We start from the raw sequence: 21,543 nt of genomic DNA on the forward strand, positions 1-21,543 counted from the left end.
CTGCTCTTTACACAGCTTAGCAATGCGTACGATCACCAGGTAGCCTCAGTGCCCCGAGTAGCGATTAGTGGTCGTTGAAGGAAAGGACTTCCGTGAGGATCGTGCCCGCTCATCCTACTTTCCGAGGGGTTTCGAACGGGCCATCGAAGAGTCCTGTGGCACGGCACAACCGACAACCGACAACAGGACTCCATACTCGACACTCTTGAACGATTAAGTCTGGAATCTGGAAGTGGAACGATCACGATACACGCGATATACCCATCCTCCCTCCCACACACTACCGACTGGCCTCGCCACCTTCCGTTCGCGACTTCTTACGGCTCACCCACTCGGCGCACCCCGGGCCTCGCACAGTCGTGTCGATCGCCTAACCGCGTATCGGTACAATATAGATAAATAGAGTAGCCGCACGGTACGGTGGCGTTAGTTGGTGCTCAGAACTTAGGGTGCTAGGATCGGTGTCGCTGCAAGAAACCGGCCAACGAACACCCCCTGAGGTCTCTCTGGCCCCCTGAAGTGGCAGTGCGTGGTGGCATTTAACTAGCCGTCGGTTAACCTGATCCAAGTCCGCAGGCGCTCCGCCGTCAAAGGGAGGCCACCAACATCGAAGGATATCGACGACACCGATTTTGGAGGCAGAATGCGAACAGTGCGCGCTAAGCCGGCGATGCCCACAGCACCGGTGCGGGGGGCCAAGGCGATCGATCGTCTTCTGACGGTGGCCTACATTCTGGTCACTGCCGGGGCCATGATCAGCTTCGTCGGTGCCGGTTTGCGTGAGTACGAACACGAGGTTCTTTCAGCTTCTGCTCCTGTTAGGCTAATTGTGTGCGACACTTTGTTCGTTGGGGTACGTGATCGCCATCGGTTGGCTGACGGTTACCACGTTTTGTGGTGGAATGTGCAGTCATCGATCGTGATTTTTATGCGCTCCGTCTCGGAGTTGTGTTCAAGATCGAGGTTCTAGTCGATCGCTAGTGTCATGCGTTCTCTCGAAAGGTGGTAGAATTCTTAATCAAGAATCTGATCGATCGATCGATCCGTTTTACATTTAAAAAATTAGGCTCAAACCTCAAAGAAAAATGTTGCACCATGGCAATCAGGATGAAATGCGCAACTTGGAACTCAGGTTTAGAGAAATAGCTATTTGATATTTAGTCTTCAATTTTAAGGTCCTAATTTGCTAGTTTCCGTTGACATGTGAACATGTGTACCGCTTCCCATCGATTTTTTTTTACGTAAAGCGTACTTTTAAATTCTAAGCGGTTTGCTAATTAATAATTGGTTTGACATTTCAGGACCATTTTTCAGGTATTACACACCCTTCGCGATCGATTGACAGATCATTAAGATTTTGCGCCCTGTGATTCACGGTTACATCACTCGGTGACGTCTGTTATCGAATACATTTATTTCGTTCCTTTTCTCGTAACCGGTTCGATAGCTTCCACAGTACCCAGTTATCGTCGACAATAGACCGTTGATTGGATGGCACTCAACCAGTCGCATCATTAGCGTGCTCGGTTGATGGCCTGAATCATCACTCCTTCGCGCATCACGTCGACGCGTAGCGCATATTCTAGAAAAATAATGTCGTCCAATCTAATTAGCTACCGATCGCTCATTGTCACCATCATACTGAGCCACGGAGAGCTAGATCGGAAACAGAAAATGTGGAGGCAGTGGTCACGTCCCGAGCCGTAGAAAGCACCATTCGAGTGCAAGGAAAAAGCCCCCACGTTCACGTGCTGGCGGGGCATTGCGTGACGCAAAAAACAGTAAAACGCGTGACGCGAGCTGGATTGCACGGGCGGCACGTGAAACCTGGCCGACCGTGCTCCATATTGGCCATTTTTTGCATGCGTAGAGGATAGCTTGAAATAGAATAGCACACGCACCAAGGATAAGGCCGCTTGAATGCGAAGAATGCCACAGTGCTATGCCAAGGAGAACTTAAAACGGATAGTCGCTACTTAGAGGCCACTTTAAAGAACAGCTAAAAAAAATTTCGAATCACCGGAAGTTGATTTCTTTTGTACGTTGGACCAGCAAAACTGTTAAACCGGAACTCCAAATTGTAATAATATTCTGCTCGAATTTGTTATATTTCCGATCGTAAGATGGATGACTTTAGGGGACGATCATTAGTCGGTATCCCGCCAGTCGGCCGTTCGATCGTAGCCACTAAATTATGCGTTACCCTTATCTGACAGCAACGTGTCAGCTCGTAAATTGGTGGTGGGGGCTATGGAAACGAACTGCTTGCCGGGTCAGCGGGTCGATCAGCAAGCCCGAGCCCCCGCCCGGAGGCGTTCAAATGTTCGAAAAGCATGAAACATCTATCCCCTGGCACGTGCATCCATTCCGCGGCTCCTCATTATCGATACGAACGTAATCGGGGGTGCGTTTGCAAATAAAAGGGCAGCCAAACAAACCATCATCATCATTGTTAATTCGCTGCGCTTGTTAGGGAACAGCCCCCGCGGACGATGAGAATCTTTTCCCCTCAGCGAGTGGAGATCGTTTCGCGGCGTTCCGATGACGTGCTCGACTGAGTTTCTCACACAGCTCGAGTTTGAGCTCCAGTTCCTGGTTTGATAAGTTTTGCTGGGCGAGCGAGTTTTCGTGAAGGATGAACTTGCTTTCCGGACACGATTTAGTTGGTGTGTAGTCGTCAATTTTTTTTGCCTACTCTTTATGAGATCATTCACCCTCGTCGTTCGGCACTGCTGGAAGACAGAAAAAGTGAGGAAAACGTTGGCCAATGTCAACAACTGGCAATAACGTGACGCGTCGCTAAAGCATGTTGTTGACAATGGCCGTCCCGATAGCTTCTGAGACCAAACTGGATTCAAGAGTGACCGGCAAAAAAAGTGGCAGCCGAAATATAGCTCAAAAGGATCCATTACGGTCCGAGCCTCATCGCCGAGCCCGGGGTAACGTAAAGTGCCAAAAATACCACGAACGACAGTAAACGGTACGATCGTTAAAAAGTAGAATGAACGTGTGTTTATTTCCGTTTGGCGGGACTTTTTGCCCGCTTCGACTCTGCCACATTTAACAACTCGCTCATTTCCAACCCATTTGTCAAACCGGCCAATCTGTCACTGTTGGAACTGGTTTGGTTTGCTTATGTTCGCGGCATTTAATCCCGATTCCCGGCCGGGTAATCTGCAATTCGAAACTGTCCGGGGGGGTGTCAATCAGAAACTAGCCGCATTCGCCCCTGGCGGGGGGGAAGCCCACCGGTCGCCGCCGGGTGATTATGCTGATAAAACAGGTTGCCAATTGGCCTGGCAAGTTGCACTTCATAAAGTTGTTGCTTCCCAAACCGGGCCGGGGGAAAGACGGTTGGCACCGCTAAAGTGTAACACCTGACGGACGAACGGTAGCCACGAGCCGCAGGTTCGTCGCCGCGGCGTTGGAGTCTTTCGATCGACCTCGACCATCGTCGTCGCTCGTTGGCTCGTGGTTGTAGCGATCGCGTTCTGCGTTTGGCGTTAACAAAAACTCAGTCAAGTTCAAGGTGATTTCCACCTTGCCCCTGGCCGCGGAGCAGATGGCGGATCTGTGCCGTGCATGCCATTAGAAGCGTCCGTTTTTGTTTCCTTCCCTCGGAGGCGGAAAACACATTGCCTGCCGTTTATCGGCGCTGCCGGTCGGTATTTCCGATCCGAGCGCAGACAGGCGCAAAGTCATCTAATCAGCCGCCCGTCAGTGAGACTCTTCGTGAAGTGAGTTACCTTTCAACTGACTTTGATTAATGCCCGGAAGCGGGGATGTGCCTCGTGACGTGATACGTTGCCGACTGGGTTTGGAGGGAATTTGAATAAATTTCGAACCAACCATGCTCGGCCGTTCGGTCTGCACGTTCCGTTTCCTTCGATCATCAGCACCGTCGATCGGCTGCTACATTGCGCAGTGTCGATCGACAATCGGAAAAACAGACACAGACCCCTCTTTAGCTAATTAAACGCACAAACAACGCCTCTCGACGATGAGTCTTTCTCTTTGAGTGGCACGTCCGTTTGCTGTCATTTATCGCGCGTGAGTGAGCAACACGCTAATTTAGCAACGACGCCACTGAATACGAATTATTCTTGCGTGTCCGGATTCTGGGAGTTCTGGGCAAGAACCGGTTCGTGGATTGGCGTGCCGAAGCACTGTCACTTTCGCCCGCCACCGAGAGTGTGTCCTGCGGGATGGGTCGAGCTAATGGAACCGTTTTTATGTCGCTTTGTTTCGAACGCCGCCCGCAACACCAGGTGCTAAATGGAATCCTGGGAGCCCTGAGGCCGGCCGTTGGAAGGGCTTTCCCCTGTTTCTTTGACGATCCCCTGTGCCGACGGCGGCATAAAAGCGTTTCTCGGTTCTGCTCACCATCGCAGGGTTTCACAGTGAATCACGCGAACATCTCCGCGCTCACCCGTGGAGGTGGCTTTGCGTGGGCCATTTGGGTCTCTATAAAATGCCGAGAACGCTAGAACGACGGGCAACACTCTGGTGGTGGGCGCGTAACGGACAAGATCAGGCGTGGAGCTTCCTGCTCGAGTGAAGACGGCCGTTACGCTAACTGACGTTGGCACTGTTTGTTTTGTGGCCCATTCGAATTGGGGACCAAAAGCAGGTCCCGTCATTCGTTAGGGGTTCGAAATTAGTGCAAGATGCAGCCACGATTTAGTTTACGCATCGCCTGTTGGGGCCAACCAATGGCCTCGGCACTGCTCGTCGTCCTGCTGGCCGTCAATCACAGTGGAGCCCTGTTCCGTACGTATCCTATCCGCGTATTAAAAATTCGAAAGCAACAAATTCGAGACCCCCTCACAATTAGATCACTCTCGTTGCATAACTGACCGCGAGAACTGTGTGTGAAAATTAGCGAACAATTAACGATTCGTCGGGCGGTCGGTGAACAATCGGGGCCCTTCGACGATATAAACGCCGCTCGCGGCCAATTACCCGGCAGGTGTGTGCGCGTGTTTTTGTAACAGTGTGATAGGAAGTTGTTTGATCCGACCACCGTTCGACCGGACCGTAACGGTTGATGCCCAACATTTTTTTTTTTCTCGAGGAAACAATATTCTCTAGGAAATGAATGCAGTAATTTATTGATTGCGATTTCCAATCTGGTGCACGGCGGATGGGTATATTAATATTCATTAGAGACTCGAGTCACTCGCTGTGTGCGGATGTGCCCTCTAAAGTTGGGTCTTCTTTATGCTTCATCTGCCACGCTTTTCACACGTATTGCGTTGCGCGGTGTTTTAAAGGACAGTTTTAGTTTAGGTGTGGTTCAAATTATTCCATTTTGTTGATCGGAACATTTGCCTTGCCGCTTCCAGCTCCCGTCCTAAAGGCATGTCCCCGGAACACGACCGACCTCAATCAGTGCATCATCGACGTGGTCACGGAGCTGCGACCCCGTCTGGCCACCGGGGACTTGGGTGAGAACTTTACCATCACGTCACTGGAACCGATCACGATCGACCGTCTGACCATCGAGCGGGGCGAGAACTTTAAAGCCAACTTCACCAACTTCCGCATCAGTGGGGCCACACACGAGAAGACGGGATTCGTCGTGAAGAAGCTAAAGTATGTGAGCTACGGGGAGGACGAAAACGCTGCATACGCTTACCGCTTCTTTCGTTTGCCAGGACCGATCTGAACACACGCCAAATCAACGCCACGCTGCTGCTGCCGAAGCTGCAGGTCAACTCCAAGTATGACCTCAAGATGAGCATCCTGGTACTGCAGATCAATGGCAAGGGAGACCTGCAGGTGAATCTGAGTGAGTATTCCCTGTCGTCGGTGCGGGCCTCTGCGGGATCGTAGCCTTCATTTAACTCCTTTGCCCGTACTCGCAGCCGACACCCGCGTGAGCCTGAAGCTGACGTTCTACAACGAAACGGTCGACGGCGAGGAGTACTTCCGCTTCAACCCGATCACGCTGCGCGTCAAGTTCGGCAAGGCACGATTCTACCTGAAAAACCTCTTCAACGGCGATCCGACGCTCGAGGCGATCGGCAATCAGGCGATTAACGAAAATCCGGACGTGCTGCTCGACGAGGTGAAGAACGGCATAGAGGAAAACTTGGCGCAGCTCTTCTCGAAGATCGCTTCCGAGGTCGTGAAGGATGCACTGTTCGATGAGGTTTTCCCCTGGAGCTAAGGTGTCCGAGAGCCTTCGATTGGATATAAACCAACAGAAGTGAAAATGTACCATGGATTCTGTTCAGGCAAAGTGTTGTTGTGGTAAGGAAGAAAAAACGAGAACCAATGTCAATAAATGTGAACACTTGTATAGTAGTTTGGGTACTTTTTTTAATTAAATTCTTCATAGATGACAATTTTAGGCGTTTTAATGAATAAAATTATAATTTGACAGAAACATCATCGGCTTCCAAAGCAAACGTTATATCTAACATTGCTTAATGGTCCGCAACAGCACAAATGAATGTGTTTCGTTTCACTGGTTATCGTATTTACCTTCGTTTCCCGTAAACTTCATTTAATTGCTTACAAGTTCAGGTAAAAAATTAGGCACAATATTCCCAAAGTGAATTTAAATCAAAAAGGAATTTTGGAACGGCATAACCGACATAACCGATTGAAAAATTGCCGTTTCAAATGAAAGCGCCTAGATGTATGCAATGCACATTCTAATCGGTTTTCGTTTGAATTCGCTGAATCGATGCGGCATTCGTCTTGCCGATCAATAATCGAACGAGCTAACAAATGAGGCAACTGATCGAACAGCATTCTCGGGCGATGCTGGAAATCACATAACGAGGTTCCAGGCGAACTGGTGAAAGGGATATTATGGGAAAGACCGTTTCGGGTCCATCAAAAGTGATAAGTTGCTTGGCATAGTCTGCTCCGCTGGTAGAATCCTTGACTATGGATAAGTCCGATGGATTTTACAAACAACTTCCTTTGAATTCCCCGCACAATGTGTATCAATTGGAATTTAATCGGTTTATACAATGCCTAATCAAACCTAATCGAACCGAAAAGTAATGACCGGTTTTTCAATGTTTTTGGTTTAGGTCAATAAACAACTACCAGAAACAACTCCATCGATGGTTTTCACAACATTCTCGCTCATCCCAAAGCTGGGGTTACAAAGTCTAATGTTAAATCAATTGACTCATCGCAGTTGTTGATTTTCGCCAAATGACGGCTGTTTACCCGACAGAACGCAAGAAAAACATACTTCCGATTTCGAACCCAACTCACTCTTAAATCAGCCACCGCGGGAACATTCCTTTCGGTCACTCGATTGTGACCGTACCGCTTCGAAATTCGGCGATTCTGGAAGCCGAACCACAAGAATGACGTCATCGTCCGTGCCCATACTCTCCTCCAACAGCAAAACATCGATTCTGTCTCGCAAACTGTTCCGTCGATAGAAGCGACGAGTTTCAGGATTAGGTAACGCGCGGCATTAATAGTTTGCCAATGGGCGCCAAGATTTAGCAAACAACGCCATCGATATTTTGTATTTGGTGTGTCTTGCAATAAAAAAAAACAATAATAACGTTACACTCGACCCAAACTTCGTCACCTGGCGATTCACGCAATTCTGGTTCTGGCTGGAACTGAGTTCGAGGCGAATCGAGAAGAAGATGGAGGGAGTGCTAGAACGGAAGTCATCGTCGGGCGACGGAGGAGAACAAATTGAAGATCACCTTTTTGCCCGGTTCTCGGCCCCCGCTAGTTGTCTCGCCCTAGCCTCGCCCGGGACAGGAAGCCCGTGTCTTCCCCGAGACTGGTCTTCTTCTTCCTGTCCGCCGCTCAGTTACGCGATCGCGATCTGCGATCCTCTTGTGGTGCGCGCGCGAGTCTTAACCACTTGTTGACCTACCCTCGTCGGTGCACGCTCCGACACTCGCCACACTCCGCCCCGAGATCCCCGCGCTCGGTTCAGCCCGGTGCGTGCATGTGTGCAGTTCCCCACGTGCGAACGCGAATACGCGATCCGGGTCCTCGTCTATAAAAGGTGGCCACCGGGCGGTCACCGGGCTACTCAGTCGACGGCTGCCGTCACAAGCACCGAGCGTCGCGCTAGGTTCCCACCCGTTCGAACCACCGTCAAATTGGCACATTCAGTGGCCTCTTTCGTTCCTTGCACATTGATTAACGCAGCAAAATAGAATTCGCGATTCAGCCAAAGGAAAAGTGAGAGTGCCACAAAGTGAGAGCAAAAAGGCGCATCGGTCCATTTCTTTGCCGGCATCGAAGTCTTTCGTTCGTTCGGCGCCACACGCCACGCAAGTTCACGGTCACGGTCACGGCGGAAGTGCGGTGTGCGTCGTCGAGTGTGTCACGAGGTGGTGAAGAAAGTGAAACCCGTCCGCTGGAGGCGCTACAAAACCGGTACAAGATGCGATCGCCGTTGGGTTCGAATGCGGCAATGACCGCACTGGTGTTGCTCGCTTTTATCGCCGGAAGCTTCGCTGCGCTTCGTAAGTACTGTAGAGTAACAGCCTCGAAATGACGGAAAGGATTGAAAAGGGTTCGATTTGAAGATTCTTGGGTCAAGCACCATCAACCGTTTGCCAAAATATGTTATCAAAAAAAAATCATAGTACAAAACATTTTAGGAGTAGACTCTCAGAGCATTCGCATTCAACTTTATGCTCCAGTTTCTGACTGGCCTAGTGTGAACCGTACGAACCCTATTTCTAGAGCAATCTTTAATTATCAGCTGATTCGATTTGCTCAATGAGTGCCTTCCGTACCAAGCTCATGGTTATGCAACAGAAATCGCTATCTTTCAATCTATCGCGAGGGCGCATCAAACATTCCCGACTGCAGCCCCTCGATGTGAATTAGTGTCATTAGCTGACCCGAAACAAAAACTACACCCTCCACGCAGGAAGTGGCCCACTGAATAGTGCATAGGACGGCTCCCACGAAATGTTACAAAATTCTTTCGGCAAATCGGCAGGCAGCTTCCTTGAAGCCGTTGCTTCCGTTTACGCGTTGGCAATGGGAACCGATCGATGGCATAACCTGGAGCTCTCCCACACCAAGGGAGGGGGTGGATTGGCGTAAGAGGCTAACAAGATCACAGACGATCGTAGGTGAAGTGCTCGCTAACACTTTTAACCCCTCGTTGAGCGGGCGCTCATATGAAGTGGAAATGGGCCTACAATTTAACGATCGACTCGATAAGCCGCTACCCCTTGCGAGTGAAGTGTTGGCAAGTTCCGCAATCATCCGCAGGGTAGCCCGGGGTCCGGATTAAAACTGCGACGATCGATGATGGGATTGGAGGTTAAATTAACATTCTCGAACCTCATCGAAACGGGTAGCTGAAAGGGGAGAGTAGATCGTTACAATTTTTATTCGTTCTCATTTTCGTTATCATAATTTAATATTTGACGTTTTATGGCTAACTATTAAAGATGATCACTAATGTGATAAAAGTAATTAAATTGTATAGCATACTAAAAATAGAACCCAGGACCTATTGAACCGTTGAGCAAACCGCACAAAATGTGACAATAATTGCCATCTTCGAAGGCATCCACTACTACCCTAAGGTGGTCTGACAAGCAAACCTCCGTCTTCGATTCCAAATGACACAGTTTAGAGCAGCTCGTCCCACATGCATTATCCTAGTCAGGGGAGGACCGTCATCGCATTTCCCCGTCCGACATTGGGTAGCCACGCGCTGCCTCATGTCAACACCTTGGGCTCTCGGTTGAACTCGTTAATCTTCAGGTTCGGGAAACGTGACCCGTTGGCGCTGATCTGATCTGCGAGATAGAACTGGGGACCAACAAACTCGTAATCACAAACATTAGATAATCGCACTGATAGTAGGGCTAGGGCGAGGTAGAACATGTTTATTTTCTATCACCGATCCACCTGCAACCGGTTATGGCGCTTCTGGAACACCGTGTGTGACCTCGTTGATCACAGTGCACTCACGGAAGAATCTCGCCGAAGGGTGTACCCTTCAATATCGACCCCCGGAGAACGTGTCTAACGGAATGTCGTCTCCAGAATCCTTCGCCGTAGAACCGTTATTATCACCCCACGGGTCGATGATAACAACGCCCGGCCCAGGCGCAGATAATGATCGAGTACGGGCAATTAGCTGAGGTGACCTCAACGTGACGTCAACGTGACCCTTGAGGTTACGACAATTGCGACGATTGTCCTACTAGGAAGCAGCCATTGTAGGTTGCCCTAGTGCACCTGATTAGCCAGCGCCACAGCCGGTCTAAGTGGTGTGTCTGGCCCACGGATCCGTGTAGGTACCGGTGCTCCGTCCGATGGAAGGTTAAATGTTACGTTTGATGTCCCCACGACGGCCAGACGTTAGTTTGTATGCCCGCTCCCTGTGCGAGTGTGTTACGATCGCACTGTCCGCTTTGGGGCAGGGTGTGAATTAATTCAATTTTCAAAGCACGCACGCCCCTCGGGTTGGGGTCTCAGGTGGGGCAGTGGAGGCGCTCTACGGAAGCTTCTAGGGATCCAATTGTCCAGCGGTTTTAGTATTCTGTCAGGCGGTTTCGATTCAATGCCTCCCTTCCAGGGCTGCACCGGCACTAGTTGATGATCACCATCGCCGCCATCGCCTTCGGAGAAGGTCATCCCCGATTGCCGGGGACCGCGTTTAGCCAATCGCATTTCCACTAATCGTTTCCACCCTTTTCCTCACCCGGATCGGATTAGCGTCAACGATCAAGGCGTGCAAGCGGAACGATCCAGATATTAGCCGGTGCATCACCGAGTCCGTCAACGATCTGCGGCCGCGGCTCGCTACTGGCAAAATTTCGGACGACTTCAGGATTCCGCCGATGGAACCGCTCGCCCTGGCGGCCGTCAACATGGATCGCGGTGCCGAGTTTAAGGCCACGTTCAGCGATCTGCTCGTGTCCGGTCCGAGCAAGTTCAAGATCGAGAACCTCAAGTAAGTAGTTGCGGTCCACCATGGTCTGTCAATGCCGATCAATATCCTCTTATCCACGAATCCTCGACAGAGTGAACCTCGAGAAGCTGGTGTTTGACTTCAACATCTTCCTGCCGAAGCTATCCTTCAAGGGAAAGTACGATCTGAAGATCAAGCTGCTGCTGCTGAACATTGCCGGTGTCGGAGATCTGGCGGGCGTTATCGGTAAGGTTGCCTGGATTGGGTGGCGATCAACGAGCGATCCTCTAATGACGGTTGACGGTCTGCCCACAGAGAATAACCAGGCACGCGTGAAGCTCAACTTCGAGAAGTACAGCAAAGGCGACGGCAAGGAGTACCTGCGGGTGAAGAAGATGGTCGTACGCATCCAGATCGAGAAGGGTCGGTTCGACATGAAGGACCTGTTCCGCGGTGATCCGGTGCTGAGCCAGGCCGGCAATCAGTTCATCAACGAGAACTCGCGCCTCTTCCTGGACGAGCTGACTCCCGGGCTCGAGCGCAGCCTGTCGGAAACGTTCAAGGGCACGGCCAACGAGATCATGCAACAGGCGACACTGGACGAGCTGTTCCCGGTGTAAGCGCCAGGCCAGACGGAAGGAACTTTAGTGATCTGTGATCTTTGTGAATGCGAATGTGTGAATGCGTGAGTAACTGTACGAATCCGGCGGCGGAGGGAAAGCTGGCGGCGTAGTATTAGAGGGTACCTCTTGTGAAGCTTGTCCCGCCTTCGGCAACCCGGGGTGGAAGGCGATGAAGTGCGGGAAAATGGTGGGTACAATAAAATTACTAAAACTCAGTTGTCAGTGTCTTCCGCTCCATTAGTGTCTGTCATCCGAAAAGAGGAAGCCGCCGTGACACTGAACCCACCTCCATTACGTGTCAACCGTGTCCGCAATCTTCCGGGCTCGCTCGCTAAAGTGGCCATAAATTCGCCGCCGATTGACCGGCGAGCTCTTCGATGACCGACCGACACCGACGTGCTTCTGGAATTCGTACGACGCAATATGGCTGTGTGAGGAACCACTTAGAAACCCAAAGCCGAAAACAAACTAAACAGCCGGAAAAAATGGTAATGCTGACGCGGCACTTGTGTTGCCGGCAATTACCATGGATGGCGGAGAAGGCAAACAGATACAGCAGAAAATGAGCGGCGGCCCTCTTCGCGTTCCTGGCGGAGATCCCTGAGAACTTTTCGATCGAAGCGCCGTAAAGTGGTGGCATTATTTATGATCCCCAGACGGGAGCGAGAGGGCACGAGTTATGATGGTGGAAATAGGAGCACATACCGCTCGATTGTGAATCATGCGCCGAGGGACCTGCGTCACGCTGATCGGGCGGGCGGCCCAGGTCGGCGGATAGATTGTTGATGTTTCGTGATGCTTCGCGCCGGGCGCATCTTCTCGTGTGAATCTGGATCTCGCTTGGAAGGGGCGCTCTCTATTAGGTAATAGAGAAATGTGGGAAACGCACGCGTAAATGGCAGGTTGGAACTTTTTTCGTGCTGTTTTCGTAGAAAATGTTCACCCATTCAATTTACTAGACTTTTACGGGGGTGTTCAATAAGTTCGGAGCGTCGAGTTCGTAGCTACGTTCCGAACAGAAGGGCACTGCTACGAGTCTAATTTTTTGTTGTTGGTATACTCTTCATATGAACTCATCAAACTGCTATACCCATTAATCAACAGAAAATCAAAACTAAACTTTTCAAATAAACGCCTAATATATAAAACAATTTTCCTCCCTCTCTTAACCTATGCCTCTCCTCTGTGGTCGCATTGCTCCAAAACTAACTTCCAATCAATACAAATCAGACTGAATAAAATTCTCAAAATGATCCTCAATTTACACTGGAGAACACCAACAAATCTCGTCCTAAGCCTCGCTGGTACGCAAAGACTATCGTTTGAAATTAACAAACTAAAAGAGGGCCTAATCAATAGATGCAATAATTCCATCCTCCCAACAATACAAGACCTAATAATCTGAATTTTTAAAGTTAACTAGTTGCAAGATGTTGTTAGTTATTAGCTTTTAGTTGTAAGTATGATAGAATGACTCAATGCCACGTGGCATAACATGTAATTTAAATTGATTTTAATCGAAATAATTTCATCTCGAAATAATTTTGATACCTTAGAATTATTAAATAGCTGCAATCCCAATGTGTAATATCTCTGTACTCTTTTGTAACCAAGCATTTATGTATAATAAAGCTCCGAAAAATCCTTGAAAAAGAAAATGAACGTTTGGGAAGTTTCATTTCAATCGATCGTTTAATTAATTTTTTTACAAGCCATTTAGTATCGACGTATCACAGAATTTTTACAACGAAATCAAGTATCGGGCAATGGTTGAATTTTTTTTGGAGGGTTTTAAAGGAAATTTGTCGCTGAATGTTGAAAGTGTATTGGGACTATTCGCCTTCAAATAATACATAAAAAGGGGTGGTTCTGAATTTACGAAACGATTTTGACGATCTACACCAAAGACTCCCAAAAACAGACATGATACCTGAAATGGTAGAAATACGGATATCGTATTGGAAAATCGTCGAATGACTGAAAGAGATTTAGTACAGGGTTGAATAGTAAAGTTTATTTCAAACCATAAAAAATATCTTATCGAGGCTCCGAACTTATTGAACACCCCAGTACTTGAATCTATGCGCGAGTTATCGAAGCTCTTTCAATTAGATTCTTTCAAAATTGTTCGGATTGAGATTTCGCGTTCGTTTCTCGTCGTCTAGAACTGCGAGTCGTAATGTACTTGAAACATAACCAGTTTTGAGGATCCGAAGATCCAATTCTTTTTCTATCGATTGCTAAAACAAACTGTTGAGCTATTATTGGCCTCTCGGCAATCTTCTAGTGCCCCGAACAGAGCACGTTATCAGTTCGCAGGTCTGCTTGCAGCTTCGAACCAGAACACCTTCTAGCGACACAGTTCTTTTCTTGGAACGGTATGACTTTATTTAATTGGCCAATGAGCCAATTTAGAGCTCGCACTGTGTAAACTTTACCCCGAACGGCACTCGGTGATAAGAGTGCAACTGGTGCGAAGCGATAACAGCAGTACGGTGGGTGATAACATGAAACATGAATGAGCCTGGTCGGTCGTACTGATCCTTCGCGATCCTATAATTAGCGCAGCTTGCCTGATCGTTTGTGCGATTTTGTGTGATGCTTTGTATGACTCCTGCTTAACCTTCGACGAAACCTTTTACCTCTTGACCTTGTCCGGCCACGCGGCTCAGCATTAAACAATGGGCCCGTCGTGTCGTCCGTCACCTTTCGCATAATGCTCGCAGCATCCAGAAACCGGGAAACGAATGCATCGGCTGTGTCTCGGCAGGGTGGCCGCCCTCCGTGGTCATTCTCGTAACAATTTGCACATCAATTTTAATTTACTTCCACCGGCCGCCGCCGCCAGCCACCACACGCCAGACGCGTTGACTCAGAGCGCGCGGTGGCTTATCAGCGCCAAGTGGCGCAAACGGACGACGCGTGTCGCCACTTCATCTGACTCACTCCGAATTCGAAGTAGGAGTTCGAAGGAGCGCTGTGGAATGCTTCTTGCGTGCGGCCCCGGAGTCTAGGTGTGTGTGCGAGCATTCTTGAGGCGAAAGGAACGTGGAAAGAAAGCCACGAAACACTCCCACCTACACACTCGTTCGGTTGATAATTCCTCCCCGGGGGGGGTTGTTGTCCGGGGACCGGGGAACGCAGCCTTTCGCCCGGTCTTAGAGCCGTAGCTCTTCCGCGGGAAGGTCTTTCCACGTCCGGACGACCGGGTTGGCTAATTGGACTCCGCGGTTCGCGGTAGTATTCCCACCGTTCCATTCTGTCTTTGCTTCGCGCCGACTCTTTCCCTTTCTCTCTCTCTCTGTGGTTCTTTTTCTCCCTCTGACAGTCCAGAGCGGGCGTTAGATACAGTGAAACCGTTGCGTGCAATCCGAGAGTCAAGAATAAAATTATTTATTTCAATACCTCGCGATCGTCCTTAATTATATTGATTAAATTATCGGTTAGAATTCTATTTAAATAAGTAGTTTCAACCATTGGTATTAAAGCGTTAACATCGCAGAGGAAAATATTAAAATAATATCGAATGACTTACCCCATTCGATGGCTCTCTAAGCAACTATGGATGGGTTGCATTGTGCTGGTCATTAATTTTTAATTGAAGTAGATAGGCAGATTAGGCTCTCAATTTGTAGGCGACCCTGAAGCTAGAACCGAACCCAATCCAACCCAAGCCACTCAAGAAACTCTTCTAACGCCATCAAGGAAGGCACCGGAAACGAGTTCCCAGCCGATGGCCGAGGTCCGACTGTAGAGGCCCCCGTCTTCGACTGCATAACATTCTCGCCATTCCTCGCAATCATTTGGCCATTTCCCGGCCCTCGCTCCCTGTCTCTCTCTCTCTCTCTCTCTCTCTCGCTCGCTCGCTGGCAGTCACTTTCACTCGTAGCAAAGCCATGCGCGAACGCGCCGGCCAAGTGTTAGTTCTTTTCCCCGCGCGGTCTCGATCGGTCGTGGTCCGTGGCCACTCGAGTTCCGTTGCTATCGGCGCGCGCGCGCTTTCCGCCAGCCACCCGCGAAACGTGCCATCCGAATGGAGTCGAGCCGAAAGAGAAAAGTGTCCCCGGGGTGTGCAGGCCACACGCTCCTGGCCCGGGTCTGGGTGGGCTGCCTGTTCGTCGCCGGTGCTGCAGGATACACGCGTAAGTGATCTTCGCGATCAACATCAACCGGCCACCAGGCCGATCGTCGGGAGCGAGGTTCAAGAGCCCGGCTCGGCAGGGTGCGTGGGCCCCGCTAATTTAATCGCTAAACAAGTTCACTCGCCACACTGGCCTTGGTGGCTCCGGTGTTACTTCCTGTAACTGCCGCTTCCCGCCTGGGCGACAGCCTCTTGGGAGCAGCCCCCGGGAAGCGGTCGAACACGTGGAGATTTATGGTCTCGGCGACACCTCTTCGGGCTTCGGTGTGATCGTGATCTTCACCACCGTCCCCACCCGGGGGGGGGGGGGGGGGGTCAACTGACTCGGGTGAAGGCCGTCAATTGGCAGCGGCGCTGGGAGGGCCAGTGGACAAAAAAGAATTGTCGAGTGAGAGAGAGAAAGAGGAAGAAGGATCAAGAGTCGTTGCGTGCGCCGTAAGAAAGCGCGAACGGCCGTCATCAGTCATCACGATCATCAGCAGCCGGACGCCGGACATCACGGAAGTGTCATCCGTGTCGCGCCCTGTCAGAAGGTGTTCTGGGTACTGTCGGGAATCGCAGTCCGCTTTCTTTCGCCAGTTCCAGTTAAGTATAAATAACTGGTTCCGGATTTTTGCTCTCTCTCTCTCTCTCTCTCCCGCTCGCGTGTGCGCGCTTGCCCATAGCGTTGCTTGTTTACGCTAACGCAGATGTCAACAAGCATAAGCACGACGACGACGACAACGCCTTCAAGAAGAACCCACTGAATGCCGCTTCCGACACGAAGCCGCGATAAGACGCGAAACGAGACGACGGCGTGTCGAATTGCCAGCGAGCTGCGAATTGTTTTAAGCGCTGCTCTGTGGTCACTTCATTCTGTTTGCGCAGCAAAACGTTGTCCCTAAACTGGTTGCGAAGAGGGCCGGCCAGCAAACAAAGACCATGTGCTGAAAATGGGCCTTTCGACTTAGAGCGGCGCCGAGCGCCGTCGGTTTGGTTGCATTATAAACTGGACTACAATATGGCCCCTTGTCTGGTCTGGGGTGGCGGGAGTGCTCCCGCATGAAGTGGCTGAAGGTTAATTGAGGTGCTCGGTTAATTGAGCTCCGGGCGATCTTTCCAAAAGCAACTCAGAACCACTCGGCGGCGTCTGGCGTTCCGTTGCGCTTTGTGCAAATATCCCGATTTTGCCCCTCAGAACAAACGGACCCCGGGAGTGATCTATGGACGGGAGTGACAAGTGGAACCGGGACTGAACAGTTGGAACGGTTCCTACGCTTCGCTGCCGAAGTCGGAAGCGTGACCACGACCTCAGGTTCAGGTTCTAGTTTTCACTTCTGACTTTTTTTTCGCGTTCGCAGGGTTAGGCCATGGATCGGATCTTTCGCCGGATCAGGCCATTCACGGGTGTCCACGGAACAGTCCTTCGCTGAACCGGTGCATCGAGAAGTCGATCCAGTACTACATCAGCTACCTATACACCGGGGATCTCTCGGAGCTGAGTGGACCCGGGTCCCGGACGATGGTTCCGGCACTGGATCCGTTCGCCCTGCCGGACGCGACACTCGTCCAAAATGAGGACATCCGGACGACGTTCTCCAAGCGCCACACGACCGGTTTCCGGAACATGTATATCACCGACGTGAGGCAAGTGGCCGGCTCCAGTGATTCGGCAAAGTCCCTCATGTTACTACGCTTTGTTTCTCCAACAGAACCGACATCACGCGGCTCGAGTTCCACTTTCAGTTCCACATTTCGGCCATCGACACCCGCGGGTCGTACCATGCGCGCCTCACGCACCACCCCGAGATCGCCGAATGGTCGCAGATGACGTACTCTATTCGTGAGTCCCAGCGATCGTGGGGGCCTTTTCGCGCGGGTCTTAATGTACGTACGTACGGTTCGTTTTTTTTCTGGTGGCAGGAAACTCATCCTTCCGGATGCAGCTCAAGGGTAGCAACGTGGAGGACGACGAACGGGTGTACCTGCGGGTGAACGTGACCCAGTGGGAGCACCACATCGGGGACCACACGGTCGGCTTCCGGTGGTTCACGATGAGCGGAAACTACAGCCAGCACAGCGACCGGTTCGAGCAGGTGCGCGGCCGCGACATCCTGCCGGTGGTGGAGCGCGAGCTGATGGGCAGCCTGCAGGATCGGTTTCAGCATCTGCTCAACGAAATCCTGCGGCTGGCGCCATTCGAGCGGTTCTTTCCCACGCAGTACTAGGAAGGTCGGCGCACTGCCGGGCCGCTTGATAAGCGCTGTTTGTTGTTTGTACATAGGCGGAGGCAGGGAGACTGCGGAGGTCGAGGGCTGTGGAACTTGTTTTATAATAAACGAAGGCGATGAAAACCCGACCGGAGGTGTGTGTGTTTGTTCGCGGAAGCTCCTATTTTTAGCACGCTAATGGAGCGGAGATAACAGAATCCTTTTTTTCCAGAACTGATCGTGGTTAATGCGATTGGCAACGTTGCACTTCTGTCCACCTTTTAACCGACTCCTTCAAAGCCTCTTCCTGATTTTTTTTTTTATATAAGAACGGACTGGGCCGTATTTATTAACTTTATGCTTATAACATACGACATATAACAATATACATATATACATAACATATTCTAAAGTTTAAGCATCATGGAAGATGCTTAGACTTAGAAGAAGGACGTGGCATTTCCTAAGCCTCTTCCTGATCTTGAATTGGAAAATGTTCAGAGTGTGTTGACTTCTGGCCTTTTTAAGTTCAAGGCTACGAGGGGTTTGAGGGCAATAAATGGTCCTACGACCTGGTCTGGATGTGACATTCGTCGTCTTAATTTTATTCGCGATCCGGTTGGAGGTCAGCCAATGGCCCCGTGAATCGTACACCATTATTTTCAATTTAAAAGGAACGGATTTATGGACTCTCCGAAGGGATTGTGATTTATTTATTTAACAAATTTAATTTAAAAATTATTTCTCTGTTAGTTCCACGGTCCATAATTCCTCACCCGGAGCGTCCAACAACTTCCGGCGGCCACTGTATCGCCCTCTCTTTCGTTGCATTGCGTGCAAGCTTGCGTGATCGAGTCGATCGATCGCGATCGATCGGCTGGCGTGCAAGCTCACGCACTTGTGTGCACGGCATGGCACGGCACTTCCCTGACCTGGGTCAACCCGGGAGAGTTCGGGGCCGCACGCGCCCCAGGGTGCCCCCCCCCCCCCACCCCCTCGCTTCCCCTCGAGTCGTTGGCCGGCAGCTTCTTGGCTCAATGAAGCGGAATTCTCTCAATGAATGTTGATTGTGATTCAGATTCGTTTTTTTGTCTTCTCCTTTATGGTTTCGGTCGCTTCGGCCCCTTCGGTCAGTGCCAAAAATGGCCCAACGGTCCCAGCAGATTGGTGCGGCCCGCCGGTTGGAGTGTTTGATCAATGTTTTCGGTGATCTGCGAGCTGGCGCCTCACTAAGTGGCGAGTGAGCGATCCTTGACGACGCCACTCGTTGCATCGGTTGCACGGTCCGACGAGACCGGTGTGTGCAGAGTGCATGCCAATTGGGAGCATCGTCATGGGTGCCCCCGGCCGTGGTTCCGCCGCCGCCGCCGCCGCCGCCGTCGCCGCCGCCGCCGCCGCCGCCGCCGCCGCCACCCGTTCGGATCGGTTAATTAAATCAGCGCGAATTTCAATTGATCGCATGTTTCGTTTGTTTTCGTTCTGTCGCTGTCGCCGCGGCCCAGTCCGAGTCCTCCCGGTCTTCGTGGTCGTGTGAAGTTACGCGTCACGAGAGCACGATGACACGGCGAGCGCGGCCCGGGACGATCTCGGAGAATTGGACTCGGCGGTCGGACCTTCGGGCGTAATTTTCGCAACATTTTAGCTGCGCGGCCGTGTGCGTTCGGGGCGCATTTCTGCTCGACCGGTCGTCGCGTGCGGTGGTGCTGCGAATCCTGAGTGCGATCGATCGCTCCGATCTCCCCGGCCAAGACCTCTCACTTGATCTCCGTCCACGAAGCATGGCGTCAGCGTTCCCGAGCTGGTCCCTGGTGCTGGTGGTGACCGCGATCGTCGGCCTGCGGTTAGACAGTGCGGCTGCCGCGCCAATGTACCGTAAGTTCTCCGGAGTCCGCGCGTGCGATCTTGATCCTGGGGGTTGGCAGTTAATGGCAGTCCATCATTTCCATTCCGGCAGGATCAGGAGCCCGGGAAGCGGTGCAGGGCTGTGGGCGCAGCACGCAGGCTGAGCTGGTCGAGTGCGTCGCCGCGTCCGTCCAGCAATTCGTGAACTTTATGTCGAGCGGCAAGCTGACACCGAAACACTGGATCACCCCGTTCGATCCGCTTCACCTGCCCAACATGACCATCTACCAGCGGAAGGAGATGCGCGCGAAAGCCGTCTACGTGAACCGCTATCTGGTGGGGCTGAAGAACAGCTTCATCCAGGACGTCAGGTACGTACGCAATCCATGATCACTTCGGGCACAGTGGAATCTGACGTCAGGTGCGCCTTGCAGGGTCGATCTGGATCGGCTACAGTTCAACGCGACGGCCCTGCTGCCGGCCCTGGAAATACTGGGCATGTTCGCGTCGGCAGTCGGTCAGGAGAGCGACCTGGCGACGGAAAACTCCATCCTAACCTTCTCACTACGTAAGTGCCCTCGGCGGCGGTGGATCCACCCAGTGCCCGGTGTCTAACATCCTGTTCCTTGCCGCAGGCAACACTGTGATCGACTTTGTGGCCCGCGGTTCGCTCTACACACCGGAAGGAAGCTCGTCCCCGCATCTATGGCTACAGCTCGACATCAACTACATGGCGATCGCGAGCTACGTGCTGAGCGAGCATCTCGGCACCGACCACGGGACGTCCGCAGCGCCGGCGGCATCCGAGGACGACGATTGGGTGTCGGACGCCCGGAGCTCCAACCGGGCGGACCGCAGCAGCGCCACGGCCGCCATCACGCCCGCCAAGTTCATGAAGCTGATGGAGAAGGACCTCCGGGTGCAGCTCATCCGGCGGCTGCAGTACATCGCAAACGAGGCGCTAGCGTTGGCGCCATTCGACCAGCTCTTTCCCGTCTGACCGCCACCGTCGGCCCGCTACGTTTAAGGCGAATAAAACCAAACCAAAAATGTGTCACCAACACGCACACACGCTTTGCTCTCAGCTCACTGGTGTTGGTGGTGCGCGATCTTCGTTTCGATCGCGATCGACACCAATTATCACACTTGACGCCGTTTGTTATGTTTTGCCCGATGACAATCTCGCTCTCTCTCTTTCGCTCTGTCTCTCTCCAGAATTCTCTCAACCCCGCGCCACCCCTCCGAAAGCTCCTTGCTTGGTGTGGGTCGGAGCGAAAGAAAGGGGTTCGTCCCGCTTTGATTGGATTCAATCAAAATGGCATTGATGCAGTTCAAAGCCTTCGGTTCCTGGCCTGGCAAACGGTTGTGCCCCGGGCGGGAACTGCACTCACCACCGGGCGTTGCGATTGGTACAACGCAAAAAGTGCAACCATGTCCCCGTGGGACCGGGGTCACCGGAATGCGCTAGGGTGGCCAATTTTCGGGCCACCCTTTTCGGGCGGAGATAGAGCAGCCCCCAGAGTTAGCTGCGCACGGTCTTTCTCTCTCCTTTTTTTTGGCGGCGGGGGACAGTTCAATGAATCGAGCCGAGATGCCGAAAGTCGATGTTGCCGTCTATCGTCTCGCCGGCAATTTATGATATGGGCCGGTCGGTGACCTACGCCTCCACCGGGGCGGCTCCGATGAAGCTATTAGACCGTCCACCGAGCTATGCGCCCGCATGTCACTAACAAGGACGACAGCAGTGGGCGGCAGCAGTCTGCCGGGGATGCAGGATGGATCGGTGGATGATGACCGGAAGGCAGCTACAATCGGTGATGGATAATCTTAATAGACGTTGTTCAGATGAAGGCTCGAATA

General features: G+C 51.6%; 4 protein-coding genes across 6 annotated transcripts; all 4 read left to right on the top strand.

Annotated features, from left to right (window-relative positions):
* Nucleotides 1-437: 437 nt before the first annotated feature.
* Nucleotides 438-6,292, top strand: LOC131209721 (circadian clock-controlled protein daywake-like). Of its 2 annotated transcripts, none has more exons than XM_058202849.1 (4): nucleotides 438-779; nucleotides 5,346-5,595; nucleotides 5,658-5,791; nucleotides 5,868-6,292. In XM_058202849.1, exons 1-4 carry the CDS (start codon nucleotides 644-646, stop codon nucleotides 6,170-6,172), a joined length of 825 nt encoding a protein of 274 aa, XP_058058832.1. In that variant the 5' UTR covers nucleotides 438-643; the 3' UTR covers nucleotides 6,173-6,292. The 2 variants fall into 2 exon arrangements, with proteins under 2 accessions (XP_058058832.1, XP_058058833.1); XM_058202850.1 differs by lacking the exon at nucleotides 438-779 and adding an exon at nucleotides 4,516-4,770.
* A 1,752-nt stretch (nucleotides 6,293-8,044) lies between these two features.
* On the top strand, nucleotides 8,045-11,717 carry LOC131209236 (circadian clock-controlled protein daywake-like). The gene is made up of 4 exons (XM_058202249.1): nucleotides 8,045-8,468; nucleotides 10,693-10,930; nucleotides 11,001-11,134; nucleotides 11,204-11,717. Exons 1-4 carry the CDS (start codon nucleotides 8,387-8,389, stop codon nucleotides 11,506-11,508), a joined length of 759 nt encoding a protein of 252 aa, XP_058058232.1. The 5' UTR covers nucleotides 8,045-8,386; the 3' UTR covers nucleotides 11,509-11,717.
* A 3,741-nt stretch (nucleotides 11,718-15,458) lies between these two features.
* Nucleotides 15,459-17,990, top strand: LOC131210607 (uncharacterized). Its single transcript, XM_058203881.1, has 4 exons — nucleotides 15,459-15,653; nucleotides 16,993-17,278; nucleotides 17,344-17,474; nucleotides 17,555-17,990. Exons 1-4 carry the CDS (start codon nucleotides 15,545-15,547, stop codon nucleotides 17,857-17,859), a joined length of 831 nt encoding a protein of 276 aa, XP_058059864.1. The 5' UTR covers nucleotides 15,459-15,544; the 3' UTR covers nucleotides 17,860-17,990.
* Nucleotides 17,991-19,616: 1,626 nt separating this feature from the next.
* Nucleotides 19,617-20,683, top strand: LOC131210902 (uncharacterized). 2 transcript variants are annotated; one of them, XM_058204218.1, is made up of 5 exons: nucleotides 19,617-19,713; nucleotides 19,796-20,054; nucleotides 20,118-20,251; nucleotides 20,319-20,466; nucleotides 20,542-20,683. In XM_058204218.1, exons 1-5 carry the CDS (start codon nucleotides 19,620-19,622, stop codon nucleotides 20,681-20,683), a joined length of 777 nt encoding a protein of 258 aa, XP_058060201.1. In that variant the 5' UTR covers nucleotides 19,617-19,619. The 2 variants fall into 2 exon arrangements, with proteins under 2 accessions (XP_058060201.1, XP_058060200.1); XM_058204217.1 differs by having other exon boundaries at nucleotides 20,319-20,683.
* Nucleotides 20,684-21,543: the final 860 nt, after the last annotated feature.

This window comes from Anopheles bellator, chromosome 2, assembly GCF_943735745.2.
Source record: "Anopheles bellator chromosome 2, idAnoBellAS_SP24_06.2, whole genome shotgun sequence".
Lineage (NCBI taxonomy): Eukaryota > Metazoa > Arthropoda > Insecta > Diptera > Culicidae > Anopheles > Anopheles bellator.

Excerpts from the sequence above, each read along its gene's own strand:
- LOC131209721 (XM_058202849.1), top strand. The coding sequence starts at position 644 with ATGCGAACAGTGCGCGCTAAGCCGGCGATGCCCACAGCACCGGTGCGG. Across the intron at positions 780-5,345 it reads CTTCGTCGGTGCCGGTTTGC|CTCCCGTCCTAAAGGCATGT; the intron begins GTGAGTACGAAC and ends TGCCGCTTCCAG. Across the intron at positions 5,596-5,657 it reads TTCGTCGTGAAGAAGCTAAA|GACCGATCTGAACACACGCC; the intron begins GTATGTGAGCTA and ends TTCGTTTGCCAG.
- LOC131209236 (XM_058202249.1), top strand. The coding sequence starts at position 8,387 with ATGCGATCGCCGTTGGGTTCGAATGCGGCAATGACCGCACTGGTGTTG. Across the intron at positions 10,931-11,000 it reads TTCAAGATCGAGAACCTCAA|AGTGAACCTCGAGAAGCTGG; the intron begins GTAAGTAGTTGC and ends AATCCTCGACAG. Across the intron at positions 11,135-11,203 it reads AGATCTGGCGGGCGTTATCG|AGAATAACCAGGCACGCGTG; the intron begins GTAAGGTTGCCT and ends GTCTGCCCACAG.
- LOC131210607 (XM_058203881.1), top strand. The coding sequence starts at position 15,545 with ATGGAGTCGAGCCGAAAGAGAAAAGTGTCCCCGGGGTGTGCAGGCCAC. Across the intron at positions 15,654-16,992 it reads CGGTGCTGCAGGATACACGC|GGTTAGGCCATGGATCGGAT; the intron begins GTAAGTGATCTT and ends TCGCGTTCGCAG. Across the intron at positions 17,475-17,554 it reads GCAGATGACGTACTCTATTC|GAAACTCATCCTTCCGGATG; the intron begins GTGAGTCCCAGC and ends TTCTGGTGGCAG.
- LOC131210902 (XM_058204217.1), top strand. The coding sequence starts at position 19,620 with ATGGCGTCAGCGTTCCCGAGCTGGTCCCTGGTGCTGGTGGTGACCGCG. Across the intron at positions 20,055-20,117 it reads AGCTTCATCCAGGACGTCAG|GGTCGATCTGGATCGGCTAC; the intron begins GTACGTACGCAA and ends TGCGCCTTGCAG. Across the intron at positions 20,252-20,318 it reads CATCCTAACCTTCTCACTAC|GCAACACTGTGATCGACTTT; the intron begins GTAAGTGCCCTC and ends TCCTTGCCGCAG.